Genomic DNA, 12702 nt, shown 5'->3' on the forward strand with positions numbered 1-12702 from the left:
AATTGTGCTTGAGCTGGTAATTTATTAATTACCGGGGGGGGGGGGGGGGGGGGGGGGAGACGATACATGAGCATGTACTAATTTATGTCGTTACTACGACCAAGTTACTCGTTGTCACAACAAGGTAACTCGTGGGAAAGGGGAAACTAATTCGTGCTAACGACATTATTAATTGATCAACCAGTTAGGAAAGCATGTTTTAAATCGCGAATGTGTCCGTATTCTGCCTCACGAAATAGTTGTAATTGGAACATTTTAAATAAAATTAATCCCCCAGTGCAAACACATTGGATCCATTTTGGGAAACATTGGTAAGTAACAACGGGGTTAACAGTATGTTATTATAAAAGGGATTTAGAATGAGTGAGATCTGTTTGTACCAGCAGAGAAGTGAGATCTGTTTGTACCAGCAGATAAGTGAGGTTTTCGAAAGTCCTGCTCATTACTGTGTAAATCTATTTGTTTGGCATCGGTCATCCATTTTAAATTGTCTTCTTACCAAGAATTGATTTGTCTTTACTACAGGTTAGTTGTATTTTCTAACATTAGCATTTCATTATTGTGATTAGTTATGTAATTTCCACTTCTTACTAAGTGTTTCGGGTGAACTTATTAATTCGACTTATTATGTCGTTGTAACGAGAAGGTGATTCTTAATCGAGATAACGTCGTACATAAAAAGTTACGTCTCATCTATGCCACCGTACTCGCCATTTATCTTCGTGACGGTTTCATTTCACATTACAATAAAAAAGACCTGCTTTGCTTTTGTTTAGTTCAGTTGTTTAGACTATTTATGTTTTTAGGAATATTGTATTTGACTAAAACAACTGAACGCCGGAAAACGGCAACTTGTATTTATGTACATGGGCATTGATACTCCGCACGTGTGCTGTGTGCATTCATATCATTGCCATACAGCAGAAGCTTGTACTTATAGGAACCTCTCAAACGTCTCCAATAAACGGCAAAGTTACAGTCCTGATATGTTTTGACATTTATCATGCGTTGCATTGATATCTGCCTGATATAACGTTGCATGATATATTTTTTGTGTCAGTTTAACAGGAAGATTTTATATCAGTCGATGATAGGGGTAGGCCATATTACTCGGAATCAAATATAAAATAATCATTTAAAATGGGGTACTTAACAACCTCAATAATATGGTATATCAAGTAATTTAATCTGCATAATGTTGAATCTTAGATATCCACGATCAAATGTGTGTAACATTATTATCTTTTATATTGCACGTACTTGTGAACTGATGAAATTTCTCTGCAATTTAACATTTTAAACATGTTACAGATAAAGCAGTGAGATTATGTGTAAGATGTAATGCCGAGATTCGCCTAAATAACATGATTGTCTCTTACTACATTGGAAAAAATGTTTCATTTGTGTTTGTTATCCTTGGTTTAGGTATGAATGGCGTTCTTATTTGTAAGTTTATGTACTTGTATGTAATGTTTTATTGACTATACACGCTGTTTTTAATGTTCGTTAATATTGGCTTTGCATCGAAAGAAATGAATCAATCTCATACATTCAACATAATTTCCTTACATGGACAATCGTGAACATGTTTTTTATATAAATTTAATGGCATGGTTTTCTTTATCCAATGATGGTAAAAGCTCACGATTACTTAAGCATATTTGATTTTAATTTTGTTATCAAATAAAATTACTTCTCCGTTCAGACACAATTGTTTTTTTTTTAAATTCTTTTCACAAATCATACATTTAACGCGCTTGTCAATCATAGGATCTCACTTGAATGCAAAAAGGTGTGTTAGAGGATCACTGACAGCGATGATGATCACAAACTTAAAACCGTGCGAAGACAATAACTGTGTTCGAGTTTCAATCTATTGCTCATCTGATAAAATATCATGAAATTAAATTACGATGCACTTTAACAAATAGATAATTGCTAAGTAACAATAATAATGATCAGTTAAGTTTAAGTTTTCTTTAATGCAACTATTGCTTGCTCATGATGGACTTATTTGATCAATGTATGTTCGTTGTCCGTCGTGCTTCATCCGCTGTCGAGAGTTGTATTTTGAAAATTCGCATGTATTGCAAAATATTCCTGAAACTTTGTCAGAATATTTTCTAAATGATATCCATATTTATATGGAGTTAAAATTATATCAAACACTAGATAACTAGTTCAAACACAACAAATAATTGTGAACACTAGAGGTCAAATGTATTACTCAATCTTAATGCAATTTGGTCAGATCATTTTTCCCAATTCTTTCGGGCAAAAACTGGATAACGTTGGGTCAAATACTTGGTCACTAGTTCAAATGTAATACAGATCTTAACACTTCAGAGCCACATTTACTAAAAATCTTCATTTAAAACTTGGTTAGAACAAGTGAAATATAAGCAGAGTTCAAAAAGGGTCAATTGGGGTCAAAAACCAATTGGGGTCAAAAACTAAGTCACTTTTTGAAATATTTTTTTAAACACTTTAGAGGAGGCAGCAGTGTCAATATGAGCCTTGTTCTGAGAAATTGGGCAAAATGCATGTGCGTAAAGTGTCGTCCCAGATTAGCCTGTGTAAAGGAATTCCCTTTTTTCCGAAAATCTAGTTTAAGCGGAGTGTCGTCCCTGATTAGCCTGTGCGGACTGCACAGGCTAATCTGGGATGACACTTTACGCACATGCAATAAGCCCAGTTTTATCAGAACGCGGCTCATATATATAAATATATATTTCATGTGTTGTGAATTTTTAACAGACGGCGACAGTATAATTTGCGATAAAAAAACAACACTTTTCGCATGTTTACTAAAAATTCATGTTATAGTTTCTTACATATTACGCTATTTACGGTTTTATCATTAAATATGTTATACGCTATTTACGGTTTTATCATTAAATATGTTGACAGTTAACAGTAATATATTCATGTTGTGTTATGTAAACAAGCCTGTCATAAATGTTTGTGAAATCGTTGTGGAAAAGGGATATGTCCTCTATAATCGTAATATTTCGACCTCTCCATTTCATAGATAATACTATTGTGGGATTCGGAATACGCGAAACGACAAAAGTACGAATTTAAATCGACGAGTATGATACATGTACTATAATTTTTTACGCACATTTTGCCTGAAAACCAAAGTTTAAAAACCATCGAATACCGTGACAACACGTGTTAATGAAATTGAATCTTCGTACCCATATTTGATTAATTATCGGGAATACATTCTCGTACAGCGGAACCAAATCGCCATTTTCCCACTGGTCTTCTTTTCATCCGGCCTTACATTATTACATTACATAATACATGTAATATATTGTAAACGAATTTAATGTAATTCGTCAGTTGCAGAGTTAACCTTATTCACGTTAGAGCTCAGCTTGATGGATTGCTGACTTGTTTATAAATTGGATCAGGTTTCCAGCTGGACGGATGATACGTATCCATTTGCTGATCAATCATAGCTTCCGCCACGTCGCCTTCTTCTCTGTCGGCGGCCTCGGCGTCGTCATGTGTCAAGCTCCAGTCGGTCTTCTTTCGCGCTTTGATGAACACAAACACCTGGAGAAGAATTGCGATCGCTTTGGGTACGAGCTGGTACGAGTGCATTTTTATCCGAATATCAATGTTGTCGTAAAGTGCGCATGCTCCTTTACCGGAACAAGAAGCGCTCCAAATGACGCACGCGGTGTCTATGAGTTTTCCGAACACAATTGGTCCTAGAAACCATCCTGAAGATACAAATCAATGCGCAAACTTATCAACGGAATACATTTATATAGAAACATTTCTTTCATATTATTCAAAAGAACTATAGACACAAATAATTTACAAAAGAAATATTTAAGCTTAAATAACAAAAGGACTAGAAATGTGTCCATAGGAGTTCATATAAATGTGGTATTCACAATCATTATTATATGAATAAAGTCCCTATATGGAAGGTATTTCATTCTATATTCTCGTGATACGTGTCAAATGTTGCAAGAAGTTCTTTTATATAGAGGAAAAGTTATTTGAAATACTAAGATGTACAACTAAGATACTACTGATTATTTGTAGAAAAAAGTGATCCTTTTGTGTAAAATGAAACTCAGAAGGACGGCATTTCAGGCAAGGGTAAATAATTACAAATCTGCAATATTCGTTTAAATTGTTGGCACATAAAATCCTTTTGATCTTTGGAAACTACGAGGCCAAGGGGTCGGGGAAGGGGATGTCAAGTGCGTGTATATGGCGGGAGGGGGTATAGGAATGTTATTCGTCTATTAGTCAGTCTGTGCTCGTAATGAAATCGTTTCCGCCCAATATTTCATATTACACTGAAAGGCGTTGCCTGTCGATTCAGGGTAAATGTCATACTGAACGTTAAATTGTGAACCTCGATTACTCTGTCCTTTGTTGTGTGAGAATTATAACGCCTATACCGTTTGAAAGATACACGTGAAACTTGCCTCTTAAGTATTGTTTGCTCACTGAAACCATGAGCAGAAGGCATAACACACTGATGTAAACGCAATGTCAAGGTCGAACTTGAATTATGACCGTTTGAGTTAGCATGTTTATATCTGTTCTTCTGTTTCCTTCAAAGTAACGCCATGAAATTTGCCTCAACTGTTTATCCCATGGATGTGACTTGGAGATGGCACGAGGATGTCATGCTACAGCAAGGTAAAAGGGTCACGACGGCATGGGGACTTTCAAAAAGGACAGCCTGGTATGTAATGTTACCTACCACAGATTGTCGACATTAGAGACGAAAACCCCACAGCCATGGACTTGTCTCCCTCGCTTACGCTTCTGAAACATCAGAGGAAATTTTTACTTATTTCTATTTTCATTATTATGGTATGATTTTTCGGAGCATTTAAACTTTGCTCTAGAATACTTGCAGCATAAATTTCAACATTAAAGGCGTATGAGTACAAATAAAAAGCAACCTAAGCATACCGTTTATAAAATAACGCATATTATCAATGCCATTATTATGATCCTACCAAACACATATGTAAATTATTAGAAACACATGTTTACCGTACCTAAGCATGACGATGAAGCCGGGCATCATGCCGAGTGTGCCGAGGAAGGCACCAATCACGTTGTTCACGAGGTATGGGTACAGCATGCCGCACGTGGTCTCGCACAGGCCCGGGCTGGCCGCGCCCCCGCTACATGTGCACGCGCCGAACGACTGGACAAAGTGAGTGGAGAAGTGTTACATTTAAATGGATGTCGTACGAAGTTGGTCTGAGAATCGATCAGTTGCAAAATTTAGACTCCGTTCGGCAAAGGTAGTTTGGCAAATAATTAAAGCTTACTAATTCGATTATTTAGCCATGTGCTATATCCACCCATGGTTATTTGATTATTTAATCATGTGCTATACCCACACATGGATGCATACATTATGTTTTATTAAGAGCAGCAATAATCATATGCGAATTCTAGTGCATATTATAATAAATAGTTTCATACTACGGCAATTTTATTTTTTAATTACAAATACTTACCATCCCTTCGTAGGAGGCACATCCGGCGTGACACGGCGACCTGTAGTTACTTCCGTCCGCTCCACAAACCGGGAAGTACGTGTTGTTGTCGCATCCGCAAGACTCCGCACAGGTGCCGTTCGTTGCACCGTCCACGCTGTCGTACACGGACAAACGTGTGAACAACGTTTCATAATTCGTATACAATAATGGATGTGCTATAATTGAATTATAAAAAAGTAACCAGAAATTATGTAGTTTTAGAAGAAAATATGTTGAACTTGTTTTGTAATAACCATCGAGAATAAGTGAGGCACTAATGCTAGCTGTTAAAACCAGAACTCCGCGAGTTGGATGTGTCGCCTGACGGTAGCATACCTGTGTAACTTGTTAACTATTATATCGGGGATGGGACATTAATTCTTAATGTTGTTACAATCAAACTGTTACCCGCTTTTGTCCTATTTAGTAACATATTGAATAAGCTAAACTTTTTTTAATGAATAACCAAAATAATGTTGTATGAATATTGTAAATCCAATAGCAAACAGACCACAGGTGGTTAGCGTGTGGCTTTGATATTAATTACACTTCAACACCGTTATTTCGAAGTCGTCGGGACCGTTAAAAAAACTTCGGATTAACGATTATTCGAAATAAACATTTGACAGACGACTTCTTTGATCCTGAAAAAATACAACATTGTGGAATACGCATGGTTGGGTCACACTGTACTTTTAATAATTGTTTTACTTAAAAACGTAAACTAGTCAGATAGCAATTGATTTCTACTTGTAACAAACGGAGGAATAAAACGATTCTTTTTCTTCTTTTTATTTTTCTCTAATTACAGAACATATAAAATATAATGCATAGCGCATCATACATGTTAATACATATGGATACATTTTCGGAAATGAAATCACTATTTTTTTTAAATAAGACGCGATGTCTTTCTGAACACCGGCGTTAGCAGCACTAAACTGGACGCGTGTAACATATTTCTCCAATTTGTCAAGGAAATTGAAGAACTGGCTTCCGCCCGTGTTTTGCTCGCAGAACTGCCTTACGTCGTTGATGCATGTGATCACACGTTGATTAGATATCATGTTCATTCATGTGTTGTCGGCCTCGTCGTCGGCTTTTGACGACATTATAAAATTAACATGCTACGCGCAGGCGACAAAGGTGTAATTATCGGCTTTGACGCACAACGCGCAGACGACATAGGTGTGAAATTACGCTCAGTGTTTTGCAGTTTTGCAGTTTTGACTTCGGATTAAAGATTGATAATAAGGTGCGAATTATAGTGTTTGGACCGACATAAACACTTCGAATTAACGATTTCTTCGGTTTAACGAAGTTCGGATTAACAATGAAACAAGGTATTCAACTCGAAATCACCCGAAAACAGGGTGCATCGCTTTGAACAGCCATTACTTCATCCATTTTGCAGCGATTTTCATGAACCCGGTCTTATTCAACACAGAAATGAATTTCCTTTCCGGAAATGAATATATTTTGTTATATTTCTACACATGCTGGGTCAAATTTTAAGGAATAACACGATACAACACAATTCGTGTAACCTATTTGACAGCGATCAGACAGGATTAATGAATGAAATCTCCAGGTGTAAAGACACACCTTCGCATTGGACCAATGAAATCACTCGTGTGTTTAAAATGTCAGTTAGTTGAAAAGTATGTAAACAAAGGTTTCAAACGGCGCTGGACAGGTAGTTTTGATGCATAATGTAACGGCAAGCACGGTAAAAATGTTTTTCATACGTTTTATTGAATTATGGTATCGAGGTCCGTGAACTTTGCAGGGAAAATGCCCTTTACTTCGTGAAGATTTCAGTCTTAGATCCGGTCTGATCGATGTTAAGTGGGTCACGCGAGTTGTGTATTGTGTTATTTCTTAAAAGTTGACCCAGTATTTGAAAAAATATTGCAAGACATGTACATTTCCAGAAAGGAAATTCATTTATGCGTTGATTAAGACCGAGATCGTGAAAATCGCTGCAAAATTGATAAAGTAATGGCTGTTCAACGCGATGCACCCTGTTTTCGGGTGATTTCGAGTTGAATACCTTGTTATATATATATATTTGATAGTGAATTTTGTTTTCAGAAAAGTTTATTTTCCGTTATAATATGATTATTTATCATTCAAAATGATGTTTTCACTAATATATATCAATAGCCACACGCTAACCACCTGTGAAACAGACAAAAACACACAGACAGACCAAACACAATATGCCCTCCTTTGTGCTATAATTTGTGAATTATCTTCAATTCTAAACTGCTATCCACACAGGTTTGTGGTGGCTGAAGTACGTCTCTAGTTCACCAACATCTTTATAACTGTCAAAGTTTACAAATATCAAATCAATTCGTGTATTATTGTCTGTTGTTACAACTTTAACAATCTGTTTGAAGTGATATTTCTCCATCAGTGAACAAAGTTGTCTGTATGTTGTACTGTTTGTGTTGAAGGCCCCTTATGACAACTGACTTTTCAAAACTAAAGAATGATTTCAATTTTTGTTCTACAGCATGTTCAAATGGTTTCCATCTTTGATTAGGAGGTCTATAGAGTCCTAAGATATTCATTTTCACGGGTTGCAAAACACTAATAAGAGTCATTTCTATCGCCGAAGCATTTACGCCTCCATCATGTACTTCATGCTGTAGTTTGGTTGCCATGCAATGAGTACCATATGGGGTTCTCTGAACAGCAAAATCATTCCTATGCAGTGTAAATCCAGGACTTTGAACGTTTTCTTGTCTACAGAGTTTGGACTATACACTATACACTAGGAAGGAATAAAATGCTATAATGAGAGAGATACTATCAGCATTATATTAAACAAGCACTAATGTATCAAAAAAAGATAAGAAGCTTCAAAATAGGTAAATAGGAAACTGTTACCTTTAAATAAGTCCTAAACGAGGTCAAGGTCAACATGAGGTTGGGTGATGTGGGTGTGTTGAGGGTGATCAGAGACAACATCTATCCAAGTATCAAAGCTGAGTAGTAAGCGGTAATGATGTCAGACGAAACCGTCCAAATGGGTTTATCAAGAAATTGGCCCATATCAATAAGTCTAAGTCCAAAATAAGGTCAATGTCAAAATGAGGTTGGGTGATGCTGTTATATGCAGTTTGATGAGAGACAACATCCATGCAAGTATCAAAGCTCTGTAGCAAGCGGTATTGATGTCAGACGAAACGGTCAAAATGTGTTAACCAAGATTTTCGTACGGACGGACGGGTGGACAGGACACACGCTATATGCCTCCCGCATCGTAGATGCCGGGGAATAAACAAATCTATAAAAAAAATAATGTTTAAAGTAAAGCTCAAGACATAGTAGTTTTGAACCTTTTTGTGTCGCGGTCGCAGGTTTCAAAATTAAAACGCGGACCCTAAGTTCATTGTCAAGGTCACAGGGGTCGACACTTTTTGCGCATGGAAAGGTCTTGTCCAGATACGCATGCGTACCAAATATGAAAGCAATATCTGATGGGACACATACGTTATGAGCTTTTTTTGAAGCGCGGTCGCAGATTTCGAAACCTGAACGCGGATCCCAAGGTCAAAAATTTCATGTGCATGGAAAGGTGTTGTCCAGAAACACATGCGTACCAAATATAAAAGCAATATCTGTAAGGACACAGTAGATATGAGCCTTTTTCGAATCGCGGTCGCAGATTTCGAAACCTGAACGCTGACCTCAAGGTCAAGGTAACAGGGGTCAAAAATTGTATGCGCATGGAAAGGTATTGTCTAGATACACATGTATACCAAATATGAAAAGATTTTTTCGAATCGCAGTCGCAGATTTCGAAACCTGAACGATGACCTCAAGTTCAAGGTCACAGGGGTAAAAAAATGTATGCTCTTGGAAAGGTGTTGTCTAGATACACATGCATACCAAATATGAAAGCAATTTCTGAAGGGACACAGAAGTTATGAGCCCTTTTCGAAAAGTGTGACGCCGCCGACACCGCCGAAGCAAGTCACACCTATATGTCCCCTGACCACAGTCAGGCGACACAAAAATTTAGACTAACTTAGTTTTTCCAAGCATTGCAAATTACGTATGGTACATGAGTATTGTTAAAAAGTAAATGTATTTTATGGGTTTCGCGATTGAAGAGGTTCAATTCAACAATTAAAAATTTCCCGCAGCTAGAATACCAATTACCAACATCAAAAAAAAAAATCAAGGCTACAACGAATTTAATGTTAGTTACATTTCAAGTACTATGTTATTGCATTCAATCCTACCTATTCGCGTTAACACCCACGATGTTCGTGTTGAAGTAATCGAACACAAACCTGAGTATGTCAGTCTACCTCTTGGTGTTAAATCCCACGATGTCCGCATTGCCGCACCCGAACACGAACCCCAGTGCGACCTGAACAAGTGAGAGGCAGCCGACCGACAGCAGCATCTTCGTGCACGCCACCGGCGACAACTTCCTCTTCGTCACCACCAGGCCCCCAACGATAGTTCCGGCCGAGGCGGCGACGATGTTCATCATACCTTTCAAAGGCAATTACTACGTTCGAATACAGATCACTGTCGTCCGAAGCATACTTAAATGGTTGTCTTGTTAATACAAAATGGCACAACATGTATTGGAAATATTGAACTTAAATATTTGCCATTGTCTAAAATATGTATTAACAAAGAATAAGTAAAAGTAAATCAAAATCTCTTCCTCGGGATACTTAGGACAATAATTAGCAAAATCTGTTCAACCGCCACCGAGCAATTTATCCATAAGGTATATACGTTTCGTTAATAATCCACGTATTTAGTAAATACAATATACAATATAACCGATCAAAATCGATAAATAAACAGTATATGTTTGAGATTTTGGAATACATTTGCCGAAATGTATAATATTTTAAACAAGACTATTGTTAAGCTCCTACCGGCTCCTGCATTGTCAGAAATTCCACCATGTTCAGATTTATATGTATATTATATATATATATATATATATATATATATATATATATATATATATATATATATATATATATATATATTTATATATATTTGTTGCCATAGCAACCAGAATTTTTGACGTAGGAACAAAATGAAATGACGTGCATAATGTCCATGTTGCCATCTATCCATGTTTCCAGTTTCATGAAAAAATATTAAGAACTTTAAAAGTTATCGCAGGATAAAAAAAAACATTTTCAGCAGTATTTCTAGTCTATTTGTTGCCATAGCAACTACAATTTCTGACGTAGGAACGAATTTAAATGACGTGCAAAATGTCCATATTGACATCTATCCGTGTTCCAAGTTTCATGAAAAAATATTAAGAACTTTTAAAGTTATCGCAGGATCCAACAAAGTGTGACAGACTGACGGACACACAGAGCGAAAACCATAAGAAAATGTGCTAACCTGCAAACTTGTACGTTTCACTCACAGCCGTGAAATGAATTCAATACTGCTGATTAATGAAAACTATGCTTGCATTAACGCGGCAACATTAATTGCTGAGTTTGAAATACCTAGTAGGATGTTGGCTTTCCATGCGGGGATGAAGAACTGTGTCTCCAGATACTTGGCACCGAAGGCAATCATCCCAGCGACCGCGAACAACAGAATGCACGTGCTCGCGTTCAGGGGCATGTAAACGCTATTACTGATAAGCCGGAATAGACATTTCAGAAAATCTGAAAGATATATATATATATTCAAACTAATAGCACGTGTTCAAATACGTATATATAAACGTATTTAATACAAGATTAAACGCCAACAGTATGAATACCAGGTAAACGCGAGTAGCCAAAACATATAATTAACGCAAACAGTCTTAATATCATTTAAAACATTGGGTCGTTAAAGCAAACAGTCTAAACACTCGGTTAACGTCAACAGTTTAAACGTGAGATAAAAGCCAAAAATCCAATAAACCAAGTTAACGCATCCTGTCTCAATACTCGGGGGACGCCAACAGTCTAAATAGCAGGTTAACGCATGCAGCCTAACACCGACAGCCTTTACACCAGATCATCGCTGAGACCAGTTTTGGCACTCGATTAACGCCCACTGTTAAGAAGCTCTTTAAACACATAAGTTAACACCAAACAAAACTCTATCCATAAGACACACGATCTGAATAGTTGGTTAACATGCCCTTTATCATTTAACATGTCGTTTAGATTTAAAGGTCCTTTTCGTCCTGTACTTGGTATGTGGACCCGTTTGCAAAATGTAGTTGGGGGCGTCTCTCAGTGGAATTGAGTTTATGGGTTTGTAGACATGCAAAAAAACCGAGGTGCTTGTCTGGCATCATGCCATGTTTTTGCTATTATTGATTCAAAGATGGCCGCCATTGACATAATACAATTTTTACTTTTATTTACCGTAACAACAATACACATTTATAATAAATATATGTACTGACTAAATATAGTGTGAAGGATAAATTAATGTTATCAATGTATCTTGTCAAAGTCAGAATGATCTTGAAACGGCATGTACAAGATCATTTTGTCATTAATACCGCTAAGTCCTTTGATTCGTTGATTTGATGAATTGACAGCATCAATTTTACCTAAAGCAACGCTTATTTATGCAGCTTTAAATTGTCAAATGTTTATTTACCATTCTTCTTTATAGAGAATCATTTAATTGTATTCTTATTAGTGCATTTTGATTGCAAACATTGATCCGGTCATTTTATTTACAAAAGCGGGAAAGTCACGGTATTGCGAAAGGCGAGTCTGTTTACCACAGCATCATATTTTGATAAACTTTGGTTTATTTAGTGTGTTCCCATGTTTGATTAATTGGCTTTGTTGGTTTGATTCTAGTGTTAAATGTGTACATTTACATTAAATGTGAATAGGCCTCTTTCCACATCCCCAGTGTCCAATACAGGAATAAGCCGTGCACATCCATTTCTGAAGACAAAGCTACCATGCAAGAGGTACCTCCCCATATCAAGCCAATAGTAAGACCAGCCATATAACAAGATGTTGCTTCATCCTCAAACTAAGCAGGCTACGTTGCTCGATACACAAACTGCCCGGAATGTAGCCACATATCGTGAATTCACAATACGTGTTTTGCGAAATGGTTCAGAAATAGAAAATCCTCATATCTGCTGTGGTGCCGATGATGCGTGTTGGCTTCCTACCTGCTATACCAAGACCCA

At 36.9% G+C, this 12702-nt stretch overlaps 1 protein-coding gene across 3 annotated transcripts in view; it reads right to left on the reverse strand.

Annotated features, from left to right (window-relative positions):
- Positions 1 to 2837: 2837 nt before the first annotated feature.
- Positions 2838 to 12702, reverse strand: part of LOC127834980 (solute carrier organic anion transporter family member 2A1-like) — a 45561-nt gene continuing 35696 nt past the window's right edge. For all 3 annotated transcript variants that reach the window (XM_052361159.1, XM_052361152.1, XM_052361163.1), the window contains 6 exons: positions 11048 to 11212; positions 9863 to 10052; positions 5514 to 5649; positions 5043 to 5194; positions 4739 to 4803; positions 2838 to 3734 (listed from right to left, as the gene is read on the reverse strand). In XM_052361159.1, coding sequence (XP_052217119.1) covers positions 3379 to 3734; positions 4739 to 4803; positions 5043 to 5194; positions 5514 to 5649; positions 9863 to 10052; positions 11048 to 11212 — 1064 coding nt within the window. In that variant the 3' untranslated portion in view covers positions 2838 to 3378. The remainder of the gene's footprint in view (positions 3735 to 4738; positions 4804 to 5042; positions 5195 to 5513; positions 5650 to 9862; positions 10053 to 11047; positions 11213 to 12702) is intronic.

The sequence above is a fragment of the Dreissena polymorpha genome, chromosome 1 (genome assembly GCF_020536995.1).
Source record: "Dreissena polymorpha isolate Duluth1 chromosome 1, UMN_Dpol_1.0, whole genome shotgun sequence".
Taxonomy (NCBI): Eukaryota; Metazoa; Mollusca; class Bivalvia; order Myida; family Dreissenidae; genus Dreissena; species Dreissena polymorpha.